The following is a 24,383-nucleotide window of genomic DNA, read 5'->3' on the forward strand; positions in this document are numbered from 1 at the left end:
ACAGTATTAAGTGATTACCATGATCATTAATAACTGAAATAATGACATAGCCTGTGCACATGAATAGCTCAGCAAATCCAGAAAGTGCAGGTAGGCGGGCTCACCAGCAGGGGGGCCGGTGGTCTGAGCTGTCCAGGGTGATCAGGTAATAAGATGTCAACCTGGCCCCGAGAAACCTTTTCTATTATTTTCTCATTTATAATTGCCAGAATCAAATCCAGAAAACATACCACAGATAGCCTAGAATATTAACAAATACCCACATTATGAATGAATCATATAAAACAATCACATTCTGGCAATATGTTACACTTACAAATGACCTGAGGTCAGCCATAAAGCACCTAGGTCACGGATTATTTTACTTTGTTAACAAAAAATGTACATTTATGTACTAAGAAAAGCTAAGGAAGAGGATTAGGGAGTCAGAAGCCCGACTTTATTCTCAGAATTCTAACTTTAATGTCAGAACTCAAATTTTTTTTTTTCACATGTGGCCCTAATCATCTTCTGTAAAAAGTAAATTAAAAACAAAAATATAGAGAGTGGTAATATATAGTACTCAGAAGTCTCACTACAAAAAAAAAGCTTACAATGTTGTAATTAATTAATCGATCATTAATCATGCAAAAATTAAGATAGTGGCCAGTAGACAGTATTTATTGGGTCAAAAAATGACAATATGTCCTTGGGACTGCAGGGAATATGGTATATTGTGGGGAAGAAATGATCTGGGTGAGTTACCGGTTTGGGGGAAGGAGTTGCATTCAAAAAAAGTATTACTGGTGTAAATTATTATTTTTTTTTTGTCCTGCTATTAGCTGCAACCCCCCGGGATCATGGGATTATACACTCGTTAAACTGCCAAGCACCTTCATATATAGGACCCTCAATTTGATATGCCTGAGGCCATAAACCCCATTTGATAACATTTTGTCTCTGGTACTCCAAGACTTTTATTGTTAGGTATGGTTTATTTCAACTTTCATATCGACGGGCGAAACTATAGTTTGGGAGATAACGGTCAAATTATAATCAAAACAGTCATTATTGCACATAATGGTGCTGAGGTGTTGTACTTTCAAATAACGACGATGCTTTAAATATTCATCATTTTGCCGGGGACCCATTGGAACCCATTGAGGGGCCCCACGTTGAGATCCACTGGGGTGAAGGTCAAGTTATGAAATAGGTTGGATTGGATCAAAATGAGTAAAAAAACAAACAAACGCAAAGGTGTCATCCAGACATATAGTTTTGGGGGGAAGGGAAGTATGGATATTGTATTCGACCCAGAAATATGAAAGGAGGCCAGTAAAGAAAAGTTAGTGGGTTTCTCCCCGGGCGAATGAGGGGGGCGGACCGGAAGTCGCGCCGCGCTGTGCTCTCGCTAAGGGGACCGGGGCTAACCAGCGCTAGCCGACAAACAATAGCACCCCGCACCTCAAACTCGGTCAAATACACCTTGAAGTCACGCTTGACAGACTGTGGCAAGAAGAGGGGACGTTCGGCTCCGCCCGCGTATGACAATCTGCAGAAACATATCTGCCCCGTCCGACCCTTTGAGTGCTATATATTTTTTGTACGGTAAGTACACGCAGGGACGCCACCGCTCGCCGGCGGTCCGTCACACGGGCAACCAGCCTAGCATAACACCAGCCGCTAGCACACACACACACAGGTGAACCCCCTCGGGGACCCCCGGCTGTGCGCGGTCCGTGTTGAACCGGCGTGTCGTCATCGTTTCGAAGGTTTTTTTTTAAAACAGCCACACCGATAACCACCCGGTGGGTTACCTTGAACGGTGTGTTCAAGCGCATATCTTTTTTTTTTTGTCCTTTATGTGTTGCCGTAGTCTTCAAACGTGACGGTGGCTCGACATGGTCGACGGCCAAAAGGACCGAACTCGGGGTTCGCGTCAAGTTTTTGCCCCGTGCGATCTGGGGAGCGGGTCGGCCGCTCCGTCGTTACGTCAGGTTGAAGGGCGCGGGGACCGTGAAGCTGAGCGTGAACGTAGCATACGTCGCTTCCCACCCGAGCCCCCCCCCCCCCCCCCGACTGCATCCGCGACGAGGGCTTCCACTCTCCAGCGGGAGTCTGTTCCCGACGAGTCAATCACTCTCGAGTAAAAAGAGTCGATTTTCTCGCTTCGCTCGTTTGTTGTACTCACGCGGTGAGAATTTATTTCTGTCGCGCGTGTTTATTTTGCATGAGAATCACACAATAAAACAACAATCGGTCGAATGTATGTATTTGTGTGGAATGCAAAGTTTACATTAGTCGCATTCCACATGAATAATGCCGGACGCCATGGCCTTTTGTTACTCGGTGAATCGAAACTCAATGAGCTGGTTTGGCCACGTCTTTTCTTGTCGTTCGACAATCCACTCATTCATACCCTGTGCCTGCTTGGGCGCAGGTGCCATTTCGCGATCGGAACAAACGACCCCCCCCCCCATCTATTTTTATGTATTTATTTATTTTTATTCTGAGTGATTCACGACTCGCGATTCATTTCCGCGACGAATCGTTCGCGATTCTTGCGCCACCGAACCGCATGTGCGTCTCCCGGGCGCGGACTTGACGTGCCCGATCGCGCCACATTGGGGTTACCCGAGTTCACTTCCCTCCAGTCCGCCGTTCCCTGGTCAAGGTTAACTCTATATGATCATGATTTAAGACCTCCACCACTGTCGGGCAAGTATCCCTAACGGTCAGTGCTTTCTGCGCGAATGTGTGTGTGGCTTCGCGATCTGTTTCAGACAGCTCCGGTGTTTGGCGTGTTGGTGGTTTGGCGCTGAGCCGTATCTTGATTATACTCGTTCTGTGTACGTTTAACCGACTCGTTCGTATCCCAGTTGTTGTTGTGGATTAAGCAGTGAATTGTCAGTTTAGGTCATATGGGAAAGGTTAGTCCATTTCGAGAAAACGCCAGTGGAAGGGTCTACCACAATGCGAGAGACTTAAAGAGTGTGTCTGTGTGTGAGTGTGAGGATGGGGGGAATTGTGTTTGGTAACCAGGGTTAGTAATCCCATTACCCTGCAGAGGTGAGTTGAGCTTGTGGGGGCAGAGTTGGCTCAGACGGTGAACAAAACCCTGACGAAGGCGACATCAGTCGTGTATTTTGTTTGGTGGTGTTGCAAATGGCAGCTTCTCTGTAAAATAAAACTAAGTAACCGCCAGCAATGTACTTTTTGTTTACCCGACAAAGACTGAAAAGTATTCTGTTGAACCATTCTTTTGGTGTCATGCATGTGGACTGTAAACTTTGGAAATGTGTAAGTGGTCAAGTTGGTGAAAACCTGTTTGTTGCAACTAACATGATATATTTGTGATATTCTTTTCTTTCGGCAGAACAATAAAGTTAGTCTTATCTTAAAATTACCCTTTCACATTGACTTCCTGGAAACCAGTGTGCTTTACGGCTAGCAGGAGGGCATTGTGAAATGTGGTGCAAATGTATTAGAACCATGGACACATTGTTAAGCTTAAACAGAAACTCAAATTCTTGACTTGTGGATTTTGGGAAGTTGAAATTGATCTTGCTTTGGCCCGGTCCGATGATGTTCCTTTTAAATACAAGTGGGAATTCTCCCTGGCCAGTATCATGGTCATTTGATGTCTGTATCATAAATTGACGTCTTACATCAGACTGCTGACAAAAAAATTGCCACGTCACGTATTGCACTTCAGCCCAATTAGAGAGATGCCTCCTGAAAGTCGACGAGTCAAATCAACACTCAGCGACCTGAAAGTCGACTGAGGTTCTTCAAGTTGAGCAGTCCCCCCCCCCCCCCCCCCCCCCCACCCCCCCACCCCCAAGTCAGTATGCATTACAATAACAGGATAAAACAGATAGAAGCTTACAAAATTCAAAGGGATAACATTTCAATGAGGAATCGTAAATAAGTGGAATCATAAATATATTTTACGTGTGAATTGTCAGCTCTCTGTGCGCCCTGATGGCGGATAGTCGAATATTCACATTGAATTGCCGAATCCGATTTGAATGACAAAATTCTGAATCGCGTACAGCCCGAGTTCCATAGGACTTTCACACAGGGAAAAAGATTTAGGCTATAACCTATCAGCGCATGTTCTGTGATACCCCAAAGGTATATTGCTAAATAATGTCATACTTCAGACCCAGAGGAGTCTATACCATTTAGCCATTAACCCCTCCTTCCAGCTCCTACTGCTTCCCCTCCATAACTGTTCTGCTGACTACAGCAAAGCTTGCCTCTTCGATCCTGGATCTTATCAGTCATCTATGGCTATGCCAGGTGCTGCTATATGAGGGTGCCTTTGATATGGGAAGCAACGGAAGAGGAGGGTCTACATGGCCAACTCAGCCAGCTATCTTCCAATCCTTTTTAAGGATTCTAGTGCTGTTTTTACATTGTTCATCTACAGTATGTAATGTTTATCTATGGTAGTGCCTGTTGCAAAACATCCATTTGAACTTTCCCAGCGAGTTTAATTTTTCTATGTTTATTTGTGATATTGACACAAATTAGGCTTAAGGGAGACAATTCAAAGTTTTTTTTGACTGGTCTCTTAGTCCATTTTCGCACTCCATTATTGAAAATAGCTCATAGTGTTGATGAGAATCTGCTAATTTAAACACTGGCTTCCATGGTTTTGCGAATGTGATGTTCAATTACAAACAGCAGTTTTCCATTTGGAGAAAATTGTGGGAAGACAAAGTGATTTTGGCATATAATTTCCAATTTTTTTTTTTTTTTAAGTACAGCAACAAAGACATGGAGTACACAGACAAACAATAATGACCATCTGTGTTTTGCTTACATACACAGCACTGTTTTCCTCACGATCCAGAGCTTTTGATGCTTTGGAATTAAAATGACCTTCAGTGTTTTTCCATCCATCACAATGCATCTCTCCTCATATTCAGCCTTGAGGCCTGGTGGTGAAGCTTCAGGGCTGTGCTGCTGCTCAGAACCTTTGACCCCTTTTCCTCAGTAATGCCACAACAGTTTGTTTGTCTCTATTCGGGTTGTCAAACGATGGTTCGATATTCAAATGCTAATCGAATTGTACGAAAAAACAATTGACGTTACAATGTGAAGATTGCCATTCAAAGAAAATATATGCCGTGTTTCAGCAGAAATGAATTATTTTTTTTAGAAAAATGTTGCGCGCATATGTCAACATACATCCCCTTTGTGCGCGCAAGTGAATGAGCTTTGTCAGTGCGCCCTCTGCTGCTCCGTCCGTCACTCTCCGGCTCTGTGTCTCCACTTGCAGATAAATTGACCCATTTTATCTGCAAAGATATGAGGCTGATTAACATCTCGCAGCGGTCTGGATTTAATTCCGTGAGCTTGAGCTGAGGTACACGATCCCAAGCCATCCAACAATCACGGACAGAGTTGGAATGTCCTCTGGTGTAGATGTTCCCATAACCACCAGGCCGCGGAGCATGCCCGGCTGTGGCCCGGAATTTTTTCAGAGGCTTTTTCAAAAAAAAACATTGTTATCTGCTTCGCAGCGAAGCACCAGGAAACTGAGTAAATTAAATTCACCTAGAATAAAAACACTGTTTTTATTTGCTTTGTTTGTTGTTTTTTTTGTGTTTTTATTTTGAATATTTGTTTTCGTTAGTTTCTCCTTGTTTGAAACAAACATTTTAAACCCAACTAAAGGAAGTTCTGCCTTGGATCAGGACAGTTCTTGCGTAATGGAGAGAGCGCGGTCTCTAATCTGCTGTGCGTCCTGGCCGTTCCTGTATCTCCTAACCAAAAAATTATGCAAGTGCTCAGAAATGACAAATCTCTTAAAATAAAAACTGTGTTTTTATTTTAGACGTTTTTATTTTGACGAGCATTGCACCCAGATGGATGTTTAATTTAAAATTCAAAGAGAATTGGTTTAGTTTGGCTTTCGGTATAAAACCCTGCCTCTTATAGAAGCCTGCTTACAATAAAAGCCCGGTACCCTCTGCAGTTGAGGTAAATACAAGCCCTAGTCACTATTTGAGTAAATATAGTATATTCAAACTTATGTGTTTTTTCAGAAGGGATATTCAAACATGCTTTTTGGCCAATGTTGACAGCCCCTAGTCTCTATGCCAGCTTGAGTTAAGCAAATTTGACATTTATTTGCCTGTACACTAACCCTTTTGTGCCTAAAGCCCTGTTTGCCCTCTGTTTGGAAAAACCAGCGCATGTTGTTAAGTTTGATTCTTCATTACCTCAAGTCTATAGGGGTGAACTATTTAATCATGTATCCTTATGGGCTCTGGACAATGTAGCCCACAAAATAGAATAAAGGACAACACAATTTCAGAGTTGTTCCAAGTAAACTGCTTAGCCTGCTTTAAAGTCATACATCCCCCCTCCTTTACTGACTGATGTTATCAGAGGGCCAATGGCAAGGCAGAGCCTGAACTGACACCTTTTCATTAGTCCTTTAAGCACAGCAGGTGCTGTGGCGCTAACTCCACCCTGGTTCTGGGCAGCCCAGCCCCCCTTTTCGTTAACAATAATGAATTTTGACGTATCCAGGGTGCCTGTAGCTTGCTAATCAGCACTAATCTGATCCATTGGATTAGTGGAAGGGAATACATGTAAGATGCTGCTTACATGTGTGTCGTCCTCCTTCTAGAAACAAGCCACTTACCAGTCTGCCTGCCGTTCTTTATTGCAGTCTCGTCTAAAGTGGGGATGTGTTTTTTTGCGATTCAAATTTCTTTGTTTTGAACCTTCTGCCATTTGGGACACTTTTCATGTTGACGGGGCCACGCAAGGTCCCAAATCCACTCTTGCGCTGATTTTGCAGTTGTACCAGAGGGATCTGGTTGTGTTCCTGCTGTCATCATCATAATCTGTCTCTCTTTCCTCCCACGGGATTAACATGGCTATGAAGCAGGACAGGCTGTGACCATCCTCTGCACCAGACAGTCTTTGGCTCCCTTATTGGATTTTTATTGTTCTCGTTTCAAATTTTGGTGGGATAACGAGAGCCAAAATGTTGAACCAGAGTGCTGTGATGATCTTCACTGGCATCTGCGGGGCACTGGTGGTCATGGCAATGGCCTACTATGTCTACTGGTAAGTTAGACTTGGAGGGCAACTTTCATATGGCGCCTGGGATGCTCTGTTGGGTTCCAGCCGAATTCAAGAGATAATTCTTTGTTTTCTGTCTTTAAAATCTGCAGATGATAGATTATTATTGGAAATTGTGATTGTTTGTGATTCAGTAGCCAATTTTAGCCAATTGTCATCAGGAGGGGAAAAAGACTACATAGACGTGTTATTTCTCAGGCCTTAAGTTTAGCATTTAGACTGGTCAATGCTACATTCTTTGTGCCGTATTAGGGACTCCCAGTAGATGATTGTAATTTGGATTTGTTACTGGAGAAGCTGTATCCAGGTGAGGTAGAACATAAGCAGCTGTCCCTACTGTAAGAAGCTTTAGACAGGTCAGTGTCTCTAATCTTTCCTTTATGTGCCAAGGGCTCCTCTGGTTCAGTGAAAGGTTGTTCCCTGCTAAATGTAGGGCTGGGGAGGGTGTTGTTTTTTGGTAGAAAATGTAAAGCTGATTCTGACATCTTTTGATTACAATGACCAAATGGCAGGTTTCGGTTCTGTCATTTAAAACTTGGATCTATAATCCAACCTGGGTTGACTGAGTGGTTGAACAACTTGGTTACTTTGTACTTTACCTAACCCCCGCCACCAGTGTGAATCATTGTTTTGGTTTGGCCTGGCATTCATTACTAGTGTCAATATCTTCATGACTTATCTAGGTCGGACTTCTGCATGGTTAATATTTTAGCATCATGACAAAAGGATCATTGAGTATCTTTGAAGACATGTTAATATTGAAAGTTTCGATCCTGCTGTGCTTTTATGCCTGATTGCGGCGGGGGAAGCGGGTCTTCAAATCTGAATTCATGAGCAGTGCAAACAACAGAAATAATTGTGTGAGGGACCTGTCAGTCTTCCAAGCATTTCACCATTGTGATTAATTTGTTTATTCTCTAATGCCTCACATGGAAAGAGGGCTCTACTGTGTGGCACTTTTTTGCCATGGGATAGGTAGAGGGGCTGTAGTTGTTGACTTGAGAAACTTTCTAGGAACTGATTGGGAAGCCTACTCTGCCCACCCTCTAGCTTGGTACGCACCCAAAAGTGTTATCGGAGACTCATGGGGGATTAGACTGTAACTGTATCTCTACCACTCACTCACTCTGCAAGGAAATAAGGGTCATGCCTGTAACATAATTTGACCCTGGAAGAAATGGACACTGGGCAAGCCTATAGGCTGTCTATGACACAACCAAGAAACTCACAACAGAAAGATTAAAACAAACCACATTTGATAATATTTCAGCACCGCTATGGCTGCAAGATCTTAAAATATTTATTTTCACACACCGACACATTGATTTCTGGTATCATGCACACATACACAATTTCCTCCATGCTAAGCAGTCAGTTATTTTCAGTTTTATGTAAAGTATAAAAAACCCCTCAAATAATGTGTAAGTAAAAGCTACCTGTGGCTTCACAGGCCTCCAGACTGCGTTTTGTGACAATTTAGTTGCATTTTGTGACCATTTTTGGAGACAGTGCTACCAAATTTTGATAACTTTAGTAAAAAAAAAACGAGATCACACCTGAAACACTAGGAGGGAGGGAGAATTGATGTGTGTGTGTGTATGTTTTGCGTGCTAGGCTTGGGTGATGTTGCAAAATTTAGTCAAATTGCGGCCCCCAGCTGTCACCTCCTCCCCCTCCGGGGAGCAGAGACCCTGACCAGGGGGTGGGACAGCTCCTTTCTCTGGGAGAATTACACGATTTGGTCCTTTTATTTTGCTCCTCCGCTCTCTATCCTTTGTTGTGAGATTTCGGAAAGCGGCCCCAAAAATTGTTAACTGAACCTCTGCGCTGCCCCCTGGTGAGACCCAGTGCTCCGTCCCGGGCTGCTGTGCACGGCGGGTGCTGCTGGCAGAGCCTGGAACACCTGTAGAGTCCGGACAGAGCCTCTTCCAGAATGTGTAATTTTTTTAAATTTATTTTTTTAATGAGCATAAAGCTGTCTCTGCACCTGCTCAGCTAGTGGGAAAAAAATTGAACGCATGGACAAAGCTCATTCACTTGCGCGCACAAAGAGTATGTATGTGGAGGTATGCCTGCAACATTTTTATAAAAAGTTATACATTTCTGCTGAAACACTGCAGATTTGTTTTTGAATGTTAATTTGAGATTGCGTTCAGATTCGAGCATTTTCAATTCGAATAGCATTTGAAGTGTGTGTGTGTGTGTGTGTGTGTGATGGAGTGCTGAGGCTCTCGTCATGGTTGTTAATGACAGTAATGTACTGACCACATACCTTATGTTTACATTTATTATTTGGTGTTTTTAAAAAAAAAAAAAAAAAAGCAAACACCAAACTTAACTTAATGATTTTTTTTCTGTTAAAGCACTACTTCACTTTGTGACCTTTTTAAAATGAAACAGCAAATTGTTATTCCTGTAAACTGTTTATTACCAAAGCATTTATCAGTTATACAGTTAAGATGGAAAAAATATGAATGTCTTGCGTTGCATGTCAATTTTAGTGGTGCTCCTAAATTTTGTGCTGGTGCTCTTGGAATTTTCTGTAGGGAGCACCGGTGCGACTAGTGAAAAAAAGTTAGTCTGGAGCCCTGCTTCAACTGGCTGTAGAAATTGGTCTCTTTGGTGTCTGATGCCTTGTATGGCTTACTAATGAGGCCCACTCACAGGCACAGTGTTTCTTTCTGGACGACTGGGCCCAGCAGCAGACTGCCTCATTTGCTGACGCAACTCCTCACTGTAAAGCAGTGCACATGTTACTGTTGAGGACAAACAAAGCGCAGATAGCCGCCCTGGATACCTGTCAGAGCCGGATAAATACAAAGCCGATAGAGGGCTAATCAAAGGCTTGGGCAGAAACGTCATGAAAGGAGGGAGAACTTGTGAAATGTCAGTTCCAGAGGGGAATATCAACATGCTCCTATTGGCTGATTAATAGAGGTTGTAATAGGCTAATTATCCAGTAATAACGGAGGACGTGTAAAAATCGGCAGGTGAGTGAGTGCAGAGTTGTGTGGAGGCCTCGGCCGCGCTGTACTCCGTAGCCAGTGTTGCACCGCTGTGACACACCGCTGTGACACACCGCTGTGACACACCGCTGTGACACACCGCTGTGACACACCGCAAACCAGCATAATGGTGCACCATTGATGTCTGCGATTACTGCGACTGCTTTCTTTGAGTCTAGCTGGGCACAGATTAATTATTTTGTCCCAGACTCCGAAAATCACATAGTTTCATTCAACTAACGCTTTGGATATTTCAAATGTAAGAGGGACCTCATAATCTCATTAAGGTTATCTATGAAAAACGACGGTAGATGCTAAGGTCGCTAGGCATTGTGGTCCTTTTCCCCACCCTGGTCAAGACACCGTTTCTAGAGGTTGTATCTCGCTGGATCAAATCATATAAATAAGATTCCCTTCGTCAAATTATATACATATGGTTCTTACCAGGTCTTTGAATTTTGTTCTTATAAGTGTCAGTACTGGAATACCTTGAAAATAGCCCCCTTTATGTTGAAGTCCTTGAAAAGTCTTTGAAAAAACATCATCATTGAAAACCTGTGATATTCTCCCTGGTTTTGTTATTCAAATGGTGATGTAATAACATTTTTCCAGAATCGCTTTTACACCACAGATTATGCCAGGGAAATGTACATTCAATCCAGCATGGTTGGAAATAGACACTTATAATATTAATATAAGATGACAATGAGATTAATAATGGATATATAGATATATTAATATAAATAATAGACAACGAGAATAGGATTATATTATAATTATATAAATGACGCTCACACTGAAAATTTATATTTGTTTTGCTTGAAGTCCTTGAAAATGGAAAAATAACGTCAATTTAATTTCATGGCGTCAGAATGAACCCTGTATGTATTTTATTTAGGGCTGCCCCCAACTAAAGCCGAGCATACAGAGGAGAGCCGTCCATCCGTTAATTACCAGCAAACAATCAAAGTCTGTCATTATTCTTCTGAATATGTCAGAACAACCAGCAAGGAGGATGAAAATTTAATTTGATTAAAATGTGTTTCCAATGTAAAGTCCTCTAGCGTTTCATACGCGGGTCCAGTCACATTGGTTTAAAGGTTATTTTTGACAAGGCGCATCAATATAATCATCAATGGAGTTTATTTATTTAGTTTTCTGTGACCAACCGACCAATGGAAAAACTTGACTTTTCTCATCGACGAACGTTTGGTCGACTATTTTGGAGCAGCTCTAATTTTATTTCTCACTACTGATAGCCGCCCTCTCTGCCCCCGTCTTTTTCAGGTCTGTAATATTGGCTGACGGGCCGTGCAAGCGAGGATTGTAAAACGAACCCACCGTGGTAAGAAATGAAATCTTTTAATTTATGTATTTTGATGATAGCACGCACATTTACTTACAAAGCAACGCCTTAATTCAATTCCGCCGGTGGCATCCATTTATTTAATTGGGACAATTATTTTTTCCTGTTATATCTCCTAACCTACTATCATTGTCTCTGCCCCGCCCTGTTTCTTACTCTGTGCTCTCTGCTTACCTGCTGTTTTTCTGAACGCTTGGCATTATTCGGGGCCCCCACCCCTTTCAGGTTGGTCGCAGCAGGTGTGGAGAAGAGCCTACTCAGCTCTCCAGGCTCCTCAGCCATGGGTCTGCTTGCCTACCTGAAGAGCCTGTTCATCCTGCAGCTGCTGATGGGCTTTGTGTTTGTGGTGAGCGGCCTCATCATTAACTTCATCCAGCTCTGCACCTGTGTTCTCTGGCCCGTCGACAAGCAGCTCTACCGCAGGATCAACTGCCGGCTCTCCTACTCCCTCTGGAGCCGTGAGTAGTTCATCCATACCATGAGTTCAATTCTGCATTAACGATTAGGTCTTTGAGTGCCGTCATCTGTATGGGAGCAGACGTGCCCCCATCCCACATCTTGGTCAGTTGCAGTCGTTTTCAAAGTTCTCTGTGTACTCTTCTCAAGTTCTATTCAGTAGCAGTTGCTTTCTCTCTTGCCCTTGTTTATCAGGGTACAAGCAAAGGCATCGTTTGGTGCTTATCATTCAGCGTTAGGCTGGTCAGGGTAAAATCATGCAAGGGTGCCACAATACCACCCCCTTGTGTCTCAAAACTGGTCTCCCGAAACTATTGAAACCCATATCTCAGATCTGCTTAAATGATGCCACTATGTGACCAAGCCTTGCTATGCTTTTGGTAACGCCTCTTCGCCTGCATGGTTACTGGACAGTTCTGCTGTGGGCAGAGCTGTAGAGAAGGCTCAATTTGTTTGCATTGTAACGCGTTATTTGAAACTGGCACAGATTGAACCCTGTGTGGTTTTAGGCGCATTGTTCCTGACACAGATGGTTGTGTAACAGGTGTGACAGGATGGCGCCATTGGGGATATGTCATTTTAAATAGAGATGGCTCTGATCCAATACCGGTATCTGGTGCCGATACTGGGGTCATTCAATCATCGGATATTGTACTGGCGTCGCCGATCCAAATTCTGCCTCCTGGTGTGAGGCATAATTTGGTCTGCCTCCTCACGAATTCAAAATCGGCATATAATTAACCTGTAAAGCACAATTTTACAAAGCGTGTGCGAATAGGACCTGGCAGTTGGAGTTGGGCAAACCATCACTGATTGAAGCAGCCGTTCGGCTGTGTTGAATGACTGTCCTCAAAATAACACATCATGATTCCTCCGCCATAGAGCAACTGGGCCCTGTAGTTCTGTTCGTGGATCGGTGCATATCTAATAAAGACTGAACGCCTGTTCATACTACTTATGATCGGTTTCCCTAAATGAGCGTGTGCTCAGACAAAACTCACTGTTTAGGCAGACATGCATGTCGGCCTGCCTTAAATCCATCACCTCCTTTTGAATCTGGCAGAGCTGGTGATGCTGCTGGAGTGGTGGTCGGGCACGGACTGCACACTGTACACAGACCAGGCCACGGTGGATAAGTTTGGCAAGGAGCATGCCATCATCATCCTCAACCACAATTTTGAGATCGACTTCCTGTGCGGCTGGACCATGTGTGAAAGATTCGGCATCCTGGGGGTCAGTACTGTAAATGTCCTGCCAGGCAGCGCCCCAATGCATTCACTTCTCAGCGCCACCCTTCACATCCTTAAACACAAAACCTGGTGCCCGCCACTTAAGTTAACCTGGATTTTTAGCGACTCAGATAAAAATATTCACATAAAAACAACAATCTTCAAACCATGAAGCTAATTCTGAGTCGAGTTTTATAGATGCATTTACAGTATACTGTATACCTACCAATAAAATCTATTCATTACATTGCCCCTAAATGTGACGCTTACCCCTAATCCTTCTATATGTAGTTTATTTATTACTAACAGACAGTGTTTCATTGTCAAAATACACAAACAGTAAGTCCTCAGTTAAAGTAGCTTGTCAAGCAGTAGTCTGCTCTTTAATTAGAAGTAATTGCCTGGTGAGGAAGCGGCTTGACGTAATTACCATGACTCTTTTAGCCGCGATCTTGAGTCACGTTGAAACATCTTGGCTCTACGACAAACCATGAAAACATTCAGAGGTTTCTGAATATTAGGGAGGCATTTCCGCTCCTAAGAAGAAAAGGCAGCAACGTCACTTTCTTATCCGTCGATGGGACGTCGTGGCAATATTCTCCGCATTTGTGTCTGTTAATCCAATCTCTATCTGATCCAGGGCAGGTTACCTGCATGGTGATCTGATTTGCTGACCCCGATTTACAAAAAAAAACTAAGCCTTGCCCCGGGAAACCCCGAGCGGAGCCTAAACTTACCCTGCTAATGACATAATCTTGTTTTGAAGTAAACCACCTCCACCTAAGAGATGGGGCGGGTTTTAAATTCTCGCGGCAAAAAAAACAAAACGAGTACGGCAATATTTTGAGCAACTGCATCAACGATCGAAATCTCGGCAGTTGTCCATTGTCGATAGAGGCAAACGTATTTTTCAAACCATACACCAACAACCCTTTTGACTTGCTGCTGCTGGCAGAGGGGTAAACCTTGGTTATTCATGGGTTTTGCTTTATCTTTATAAAGTAGTAGTCACGTCCATTTTGGCGTACTCTTCAGATCAATCCACCATAAAACGGCAGGACCCAAACACTTACTTTTGTCAGGCCGAGAAGTCAGAAGAAGCGGTGAGGGATTCTACCCGTGCAGCACAAATGTATATCTAATACGTTAGAAATAGGGAAAAATCCTCCACATTTTTTTGTGTTAAGATATCTTTGAATCTCAGGTGGGTGACTGAAAATAAATCTAGTTTGGCTTCCGAAATGCGACTCTGCGTTTGATACGTGCTCAGATTATTTCAGATTCAGATTATTACGCGTTTCAGATTATTTTTTTAATGCAGATTTTCTCTTTATTTCATTGGAAACACAGAGGCCAGCATCATATACTACTTTTAAACGGAAATGTCTCTGCTAATCTTGAAAAATGCAATCTCTTAACAAAATGAAACAATTACAGGACACCAATGACTGTAAAAAGCTCTAGTTGTATTTTTTACATCGCTAAGGAGATAAACTAATTAGGGATCAAACTTTGTCATTTAATGCCACAGAATGTTTCGACACGAGTTTCCATGCTGATATAGGAAGTACTTTACTTTTCTGGTGAAAATTAGTGGATGAGGTTATTCCAAATGCAAAAAGCAGGTTAAATTATTTATGTTTGTTTATTTATTAACCCCTCCCAGAGTTCAAAGGTGCTCGCCAAACACGAGCTGCTGAAGGTGCCTCTGATTGGCTGGACCTGGTACTTCCTGGAGATCGTCTTCTGCAAGCGGAAGTGGGAGGAAGACCGCGAGACCGTCTTCAGAGGGCTGGACAGGCTCAAAGACTACCCTGAGTTTATGTGGGTAGGTACAGAAACACCTCCAGACAAGCTTGAGCATTCATTTGTTTATCTGTGTTCTTATTTCATTTCGGCCATTTTCTGTACACGGTATACATTTACGAAACTCGTTCTGAGCACAAATTTGATATTTTAACACGGGCTGGAAAATCGGTCTTCTTTCTCGTGTCTGCGTAAAAGGCTCCTTCTCCTACCAGTGATTGAGCGGAGCCAGGTGGCTGAAATTTCCTCTAACATCCTCCATTGTCACGTTAGCCAGGTTAAACTCCCCGTCGCTCTCTCCAGAGCACCAGCTGTATTCACAACAACTTGCAAGGAGGGGGATTGTTTATTTTCACTCCGAACTGGCCTCCGCCTTTTTTCGCGGCGTGTATTCCGCAGAGTTTTCAGCGTGCTGTGCTTTTCAACTGGGGAGAAAAACACACACAGACACACACACCCACACTCACACTCGTTTCTAGTTCGGCGGGGATTCTGGAGAGAATTCCTAATGGAACCTTCAGTGGTGTGAGGCGCATCGCCGCGGCCAAGTTTCCAGTCGCTTCCTGTCGCTCATCGCACTAAACGAGATTAGGCAAATCAGAAGCTGAGAGGATTAACCCCGCAAAAGTCAGGCGGCCACGTTATTTTGTAATACTCGTGATACGCGATAAGAGGCTCTGGCTTTGGAGTAATGTTTCATCGAGGTGCACTTGATGTTATTTAAGGTGTGTGTGTGTGTGTGTGTGTGTGTGTGTGTGTGTGTGTGTGTGTGTGTGTGTGTGTGTGTGTGTGTGTGTGTGTGTGTGTGTGTTAAAATGCCGTTTTTCCCACCCTTCATAGTTCCTGCTGTACTGCGAGGGCACCCGCTTCACGGAGAAGAAGCACCAGATCAGCATGCAGGTGGCCGAGAGCAAAGGCTTGCCCAAACTGAAATACCACTTACTACCCAGGACCAAGGGCTTCACCACCACCCTGCAGTGTCTCAAGGGCACAGGTGACACACACTTTCAAACACCACCCTCCAAACCAAGGTTGTTCTTTGCGATTTCTCATTTTTTCTTTTGTTTTTGCTCCCAGTCACCGCCGTTTACGATGTGACACTCAACTTCAAAGACAAGCAGACGCCCACGCTGCTCGGCATCGTCAACGGCAAGAAATACAAAGCCGACTTGAGCGTCAGGTGGGTACGACCAACCCCCACCAACACACGAAAGCACCTACCCATTGTGTCATGGTGATGGATTAGCCGATGGGGCGTCCACTCATAACGGCCCCCAGTTAAGAGGCCGAGCAGCAGACAGGGAGATGTATGGCCCGTGGCCGGAGTCATCAATACCCATTTTAAACGAGCCCGGCCCGTCTCCCGCCCTTGAAAGGGGAAATTGAATTTCAGCTGAACTAAATCACCACGGTTACCTTTAGCGCCGTACAGTAGGGAGGGGATGCAGTTCAATGTATTTCTAGTTTCCCCTGGAGCCCGCCTAGCCGAGGCTTGCGTGGCGGATTCAAACAGAGCGTAAAATGCCATTTATTTAAGTCTTAATGTGTGCGAAAATATTCATTGATATAAATATACTTCCACAAGATTGACATTCATCAAGTTAAAATACATTTATTTCTAGTAAAAATATATATATTCAACAATTGGACAACTTCCAAAATGGCATAGATTTTTATAAAATAAATTTGTCATAATTTATTTTAAATGTTTTATTATTAAGCCTTTGGGTAGATTGGTAGATCTGTTAACATTTTATGAAATCTTTTTTGAAAATGTTTTTTTTTCTTTTCGTCTCCAAGGCGGTTCCCTGTGGAGGAGATCCCAGACAATGAGAAAGAGTGTGCCAACTGGCTCCATAAGCTCTACCAGGAGAAGGTAAGACCACAAATAGTCGTTGAACATCAAATCAACACCTTGTATAGTAAGTGTGCAACAAGAATGCAACATGATCTCATTTGGTCTGTAGGGAAAATAACTTCAAAAATGAGGTAAATATTCAAGCGTGGATTCACAATTTTACCAGCCAAACCATTTTTCAGAAAACCTTGAAGCGTTAATAAAATAAAAAAAATAAAAAACACGGTAGCAGCTACCATCATGTTTCTATTGTTTTTCTCTAATCAAACGTAGGGTTATTTTGAAGTAAATACTTACACCTGGAGGCTCGGTAGGATAGAGAGGAGACGTGGGTGGAGTTGTAAAGTAAAAAAAAATCGATTTTACATGAAGGGCTGTTGGTGGATTTCCAAACCACCGACGGCCATGAAGTTGTCCACGAAACATTGACACCCGACAACTAGCATCAGTGTTGAGAAAAGACGTTTCAAAAAGGGCACAACGTGTAACAAATTCACCAAAGCTATCAGGCCAAGAGTCATTTAGTCGCCAACTCTAAAAATTCACTGGCTAAGCTCCGGTCTGAGCTACAGAGCTATCGTTAGAATATAAAACAGGAACATCATTTTCAACGTTGGCTACCGAGACCCTTAACATCCTCCCCATAGAACAGTTTCAGACTCGGTCAATCATATTTCCAGAACCACCCGCCCCAACAGTGCTGCTCTTCATGGAGGAGTTACTTTGTTGTTGTTTAACACTTTGTGTGAAAATTGTAACGTTGAAATGCTCTGATACTCCAACCCGATACAACGTTATGTAAGGTAGTTGCATAGTTGACGCTAAATAAAGAGAGAAAAAGAAAGAATGTCGGCTTTTTTGTAGGTACTTCAAGGTAAACGAAGTTTGGATAAATATTTTATCGGCTGACAATATTCCAAAATTGTGCAGACTTTGTATTTATTGCTGTGACTACAGTGGGCCGTCTGCTCTGGTTCGTAGTACACAAGCTCAGATTGTGATGAAAAGTTTGTATTTTTTTTTGAGACTTGGTTCTGGACGAGTCACTCAGTCAAAACGAGTTGTTCGATTTGATTCTTTTGGTTTAATGCGCAGGGAGTTAGGTTCGGTCATTTATTATTATAACTTTTAGTTATTTATTTTTTGCAATGATTGCAATTTATTTTGGAATCGCAAGTACCATATAAATCTAATATGTCGAGTCTTATTAAAACGCAGTGAGAGTTACAGGTTGAATTTTTACTGAAACTTGGTGACAGTTCCATTTTCTGTTTTATTGGAACTCACTGACAGTTACATGTCTATTGTTCTTCCATAATGAATAGTGAACAATAATAAACACACAGTGTCAAAATAAACAATCTCACTATTATGGTAACTGAACTATGCAGCGGTAGTCTGTAAGTGCAGCTGTCCTATCACGTGAGCGTGATCAGATCAAGGGATGTGTTTTTCATTGACGCACAGCAGATCTACCCAGAGAGACCAAATGATGAGAAAATTTGATTTCTCTGGTCATGGATATAAACTCAAAAAGATCTGACGACAGTGTTAGTTATTTGATAGTCAATGTTTTATTATGAACATACAATTGAATCAAAATCAGAATGGGCCAAAATCTGAATTGGCAGGACAGACTTTAAAATAAAAAGGGGGGGTTCAGAATTGGCCATGAAAATTGCAATGGGTGCATCTCTACTTGGTAAACATGTTTGGTTTCTTTAGGAGAGGATACATTTCAGGGGGTATATCCTAATGAGAATCATTAGTATCCTGTATGAAGTTAGCTGTAGAAGCTCGCACACAATGTGGTTATCCTCTTTACGAGACGGCTACAGTGTCTTAACTGGTGGAGTCATTTAGCTGCAGTCACTCTAGCGCCACGGTGACTCCCTGTTCCACTGTTGTGGTACTGCAAATATTCTGCCACGGTGAGCAGGTTTGAAGTGGGCTAGCCGGGCCCCAACGCGATGGCACGATGGAAAGACTCTCTCAACGGTCTCTCTCCCCCAGGACGCCCTGCAGGAGCACTACCGCCAGGAGGGCAGCTTCCCCGGGCCCACCATTATCCCCCACCGCCGGCCCTGGACGCTGCTCAACTTCCTGTTCTGGGCCACGCTGCTGCTCTCGCCGCTAATCAACTTCGCCTGTGGCGTGGCGGTCAGCGGCTCGCCCCGCCTCATCATCGGCTTCATCCTCTTCCTCATCGTAGGTGGGTCCGCAGCTCAGGCTCTTCTCTCTCGATCTCTCGCTCCCCTTTCACCAGGTGGTTTATGTGCCTTGTCTAATCGCTCTCTCTCGGTTCCCAGCTTCCGTAGCGATCCGCCGCCTCATCGGCGTCACCGAGGTGAAGAAGACGGGCTCCAGCTACGGCGACCAGGAAGCCAAGAAACAAAACTAGAGCGCCCCCTGTAGTCCAACACCACCGCCTACAACCTGGTCACCACCATCATCATCATCATCATCATCATCTTCCTGGGCGGTCTCTGCGCCGTCCCCTAGTCCGGTCGCCCAACCCCTCCCCCTCAACCGCCTGCTGCGTTCTCCTACCGCCGGGTGGGTGGGGGTGGGGAGAGGGAGGGGAAAAAGAGGGAGAGATTCTGACGAGGAGGCCCGACTTACACCCGTCTCCCTGGCCTCTCCCTTCTTTCTCACCTTTGTCGCACATATTTCGTCAGCGGACACGAGGGAGGGATCTCCGCCCTCTCCTCACACTAACTGGGACTTGTACTGGGAACCCCAGCGCTTTTGAGGGCCCAGACAGGTTTCCCCAGCCCCCCTATCTTTTTTAACCCTCTTTTTGTTTCACGTATTTATTTAAAGTGCAGTGGGAGAAATAAACAAATTAAGATTCCAAAAAGTAAGGGCTGTACCTCCCTAATCGGCAGCCGCCCGCCTCCCTCGATTTTTCCGGGACGGACAAGCCGCCGTTCTCAACTTGTTCCTCTCGGTGTCGTCCGTTCTCCGCTCCACACACATTAACCCTTAACGCTCCAGACCCCCGTACGCACCCACTGGATCCCTGAGTGCTGAAAGGCTCCGGTTGCAGCTCTACTGTAGCGGGTCACCCGTACTCGCTCGTGACGTTAAACCTTTGCCTTAATTTAAGCTTTGCTCGGGCAAGGGATCCCCCCCCCATCCACGTAGGCCTACTGTCGGACTGGTGTAGTGCTGCGATACTATTTTGCTCTCATCCCGTAGCTTCTCCGTATTTTTAAACTGTGGCCGATTAATACCCGACACCATTGTCTGACGGCAAATGTAATCAAGGAAAAGTGAATCCTTCAAGTCAGGGTTTCCCAAACTGGTGAGGGAGGCCCCCTAGGGGTCGGTGAAGAAATAGCAGGCGAGTTACTGTTTTGTTTTTTTTAAATTAAAAAACAATTCCTTTCTATTGCATTGTTTTTGTGGGGGAGGTTCTCAGCCAGAACCTAATCTGGCAAGGAGGCCTTGTCAAAAAGAACTTTGGGAACCCCTGCTCTACGTCTCACACTCTCTCCACTCTCTCACCTCCCCGAAACGCGTCCTTTTAATTGCATATTTAGATTTGTCCGTTTCATTCATTTTCGGATGTTGTCGTGTCCGACCCGGAGTTTGTTTCCCAGGGTACTCTCTATCGCTATCCACACACACGCACCGATGACTATTTAATCATTTAGAGTTATCGATCATGACCAGAGAGGATTCATGCAAGCCTTAATAGACAGTGCTGCTTCATTTGTTTGTTCTTGTCGTTTGTTTGTTTTTTCCCCCCCACCCTCTTAATACTTTCCCCCGGCACCTTCCATAGCAAAAGAAAGAAAATAGCTCGATTTAAATGCCCCTAATACCTCCCCTGCTGAGGGGGAGGGAAGACTCTGCCAGGATTGTGTCCACGTCACGGTGAAAAGCTGCTCCTAAGAACTTCCTCCCTAATTGATCCGCGCTCCGAAACCTAGTGACCTAGCTGAGCCCAAGGCCCTAGGAGAAGTCTTCACTTCTTTCCATTCAAACCCACTAGCTGGCAGTTTTTATTTTTTTTTATCATTATTATAATTATTCAAAAGAGGAAAAAAAATCCCACAGCGACTTGTTTGTTTGAGAGTGAAATATATTACCAGCAAAATTCAATAACTTATTTCAATAACCCCTTTTCCGCTCTAATTTAACTCACTTAGTAGCACTATTATTATTTTTTTTCTATTTGTATCTGTTTTCTTTGATTTAAAACCGGAATATTAAAGAATTAAATCACAAAACGATTCCAATTGATTCATTTACACTTGCGGTATTGTTTATAGGGCAGCAGCGCAGTTAAACACTGCTGAGGGGGAGGTTCACTTGACTACGCGCATTTTCTGAGGCCGAGTATTTCCCTTTTCCCCTGCTCATTTGTTCATTCTGTCTTTCTGCATTTTCAAACCCCCCCCCCCCCCCCCCACCAAGTTTACCACCACCACCACCACCACAAGGAGAATCCGGGCGCCGCCGACAAACAAACACCTTGGAGAGACTGTATGGAAAATGAAAATATGTACATAATGTAAATGATGAATGTGATATCCACTTTTAGAGATAACAAATGTACCTAGCTGTTCCCTCGGTCTACCGAGGCATTTGAGGAACAAAATGTAAAACCCTTTCAAACCCCTTGGAGAAAAAAGAAAGGAAAGGGAAAGAAACAAAGGAAGAAATGGAACTGTCTTCTGAAACTATCTTCACATTGGGTCGCTCAACACTAATCCACTTTTTTTTGTGTTTTTGTTTTGAGCTGTAAAAAATTTCAGCCACTCTTGTCTTTAAAATTACAGTTAAGAGGAAGAGGAACTTTAGACATGGTTTATGATTAATGAAGATTAATGATTCCCCCCCACAAAATAATGACTTTTTAACTCATTTCTTACAGCATCACAGACTTAGGCCTTACTTTTTTTTTTTTTTTTTTTTTGCTGCATGATGTGCGTTGTCGCACAGGCACTGAGTTAATTCAGACTCAGGGATTCTTTTACAGGCAGGCAACGGAACATGCTCTCGCGTTACTCTGAATTTGAATCTGAAAAATAACAAATAAAAAAAAAAAAAGGCCTCGAGGAACCCAAAAGACTGGATTCTTTTTTTGTTTGTTTGCTCGATTCAACATTGATCTTAATGAGGTGAAATCAGGAGACCCATTAGACCTTCTTAAGTGGATTTGTCTCCCAAGTGGTAGGAACTCGCAGTCTTCGAGAACTGTGGGGATTGTCCTCAGTCTGACAGGCTGGAGAAGTTTGACAGGAAACATCTCCCTTGATTGATAAAGAGCGATGTGGACATGTGGCCTCAGGAGAAAGGTCATTGCAGTGACTTTGCCCATAGTCATGGTCATTCCTATAGCCCATGGTGGCCATTGTTGAGATAGGTGGGTTTCATTTTTGGAGCAGCACGGACATACTGTAGGTTCCACCTTTTTAAGACTAGAAACCAGTTAAGGTGGAAGGGAGTGAGCTTAGTGGTTATGAATGAGAAGACCGATGCAGATGGCCAGAAAGGCCCTCTAATCTCTAGTGCACATGTGTCAAACTCAAGGTTGGAATTATCTTTGGCCCGCATGATGATTTTTAATTATTATACGGTTTTCCCGTCCATTTCAGAACTATACCGCCGAGCTCCAGAAAAAACCTGAAATATTTAAATTTTTATTAAAATCTGTTTTAAAAATAGTTTTATCCAAACAATTTTACTTTAAAGATCTGCTCTGGCCGACATTATTAGAACTCCAAGTCCACGGCATGTCAATCAAAGGCCCGCGAGCGCGAGTCCCTGTCCCGCTTGTTTATCAGGAGCCCAATGGAGTTGGTTAGCTTACCTGTGGCGCCTTTCAGGGGTTTTCAAAGAAGGCGGGAGGGAGAGTATATGTTCACAGATATGAAGGGCAAAGCTGTTTGTCTTCTGTGCGGGGACAGTGTGGCTGTAATGAAAGAATATAACGTAAGAAGACACTCCGAAACGAAACACCGTGACGGGTACCAGGACGTGGGCGTGAAACAAAGGCTCCAGAAGGTAGAAGAGTTAAAAAAGAAGTCTGACGTCACCGCCGGCCACGTTCAAAAATGTCAAATCACAAAGCGAAGCTGCTGTAAAGGCCAGGTTTATTGTGGCAGCGGAGGTTGCAAAATCAGGCCGGCCCTTTACAGAGGGCGAATTTGTCAAAAACTGCGGGATAGAAGTTTGTGAGCTTGTGTGACCGGATAAAAGGAAAGCGTTTTATGGCTGATCGTGCAAATCAGCTCGCCACCAATCTACAACAACAGCTGATGGGAACGGGAAAAGATTTCATCGCATTCTCCCTTGCTGTGGAGGAGAGCAACCATACTGCCCAGCTGTCAGTCTTTATCTGTGGAGGGGATTCAAGTCTATGCGTAACAGAGGAACTTTTGGGATTACACTCAATGCATGGCACAACTACGGGAAAAGACATCTCTCAGGAGGTGTCCAAATATGTGAATAAAATAGCGCCGCCTTGGGATAAACTTGTGGGCCTGACCACGGATGGCGCACCCGCGATGTGCGGTCAAAAGAGTGGATTGGTTGGCAGGATCGGTGAGAAGATGCGGGAGGAAGACGGCGCAGGTGAGCTGACAGCTTGTCGCTGCGTCACTCACCAGGAATCATTGGCAAATCCTCGCAAGTGGAACGAAAAATGTTATGAGCACCATAACACAAACAGTTACCTTCATACGAGCTAAAGGTTTAAATCACCGCCAGTTTAAGGCTTTTCTAGAGGAGTTACGTTTAGAATATGGCGACTGGCCCTATCACACAGAGACGCGGGGGCTAAGCCAAGGAAGAATGCTGAAAAGATTTGCGAATTCGTGAAAAGCAAAGGGAAAGACACGGCAGAGCTCCGGGACAAAAGAAAATGTCTGCGTGTGTGACATCAGGAGCCATCTTAATGCGCTCAACCTACAGCTTCAGGGGCGGGACCGTGCGATCGCAGACGTGTACGCTTCAGTGAGGCCTTTTAAAACCAAGCTGCGCCTACGGGAGACGCAGATGCTGCAAGAAAACTTGAGCCATTTTCCGTGCTGCCAAGCCATGAAAGTGCAGGTCTCTACCACCGTGTTCCCCAGCACACAGTTTGCCGGAAAACTTAGCATACTTGGTGCCCAATTCACACGGCGATTTGCCGACTTTGAAGCCCAAAGAAATAGATTTGAACTGTTCAGTAATCCATTTGCAGCTGACGTGGAAAACGCACCATCACACCTCCAAATGGAGCTGATTGAGCTCCAATGTGGTGAAACACGCTGCACAGTTTTCACGTTTCATCCCCGACACAATGCCCCAGCTGCGTACCGGAGCTGCTCAAATGCTCTCTGTGTTTGGCAGTACATACCTGTGTGAACACCTGTTCTCTTTGATGAAGATAAACAAAACGTCACACAGAAGTCGTCTTACTGACGAACACCTTCACTCGATCCTAAGGATTTCCTCAGGCAGGAGCCTGACCCCAGACATAGATTAACTTGTATCCAGGATGAGACACCAAGTGTCCGGCTCAGAAGATAGATAGAACTACTATAGTACTACAGGGCATCTGATTTTTCTTTGAAATA

At 44.0% G+C, this 24,383-nt stretch overlaps 1 protein-coding gene across 2 annotated transcripts; it reads left to right on the top strand.

The window, feature by feature from the left end:
* The first annotated feature begins 1,407 nt into the window (after positions 1-1,407).
* On the top strand, positions 1,408-21,878 carry LOC307244246 (1-acyl-sn-glycerol-3-phosphate acyltransferase gamma-like). 2 transcript variants are annotated; one of them, XM_080019370.1, is made up of 10 exons: positions 1,408-1,587; positions 11,382-11,439; positions 11,686-11,918; positions 12,980-13,149; positions 14,812-14,973; positions 15,792-15,945; positions 16,029-16,131; positions 16,752-16,827; positions 18,823-19,021; positions 19,119-21,878. In XM_080019370.1, exons 3-10 carry the CDS (start codon positions 11,741-11,743, stop codon positions 19,208-19,210), a joined length of 1,134 nt encoding a protein of 377 aa, XP_079875496.1. In that variant the 5' UTR covers positions 1,408-1,587; positions 11,382-11,439; positions 11,686-11,740; the 3' UTR covers positions 19,211-21,878. The 2 variants fall into 2 exon arrangements, with proteins under 2 accessions (XP_079875496.1, XP_079875497.1); XM_080019371.1 differs by lacking the exon at positions 1,408-1,587 and adding an exon at positions 2,613-2,713.
* The last annotated feature ends 2,505 nt before the right edge of the window (positions 21,879-24,383 follow it).

The sequence above is a fragment of the Zeus faber genome (assembly GCF_960531495.2).
Source record: "Zeus faber genome assembly, chromosome: 18".
NCBI classification, from domain to species: domain Eukaryota; kingdom Metazoa; phylum Chordata; class Actinopteri; order Zeiformes; family Zeidae; genus Zeus; species Zeus faber.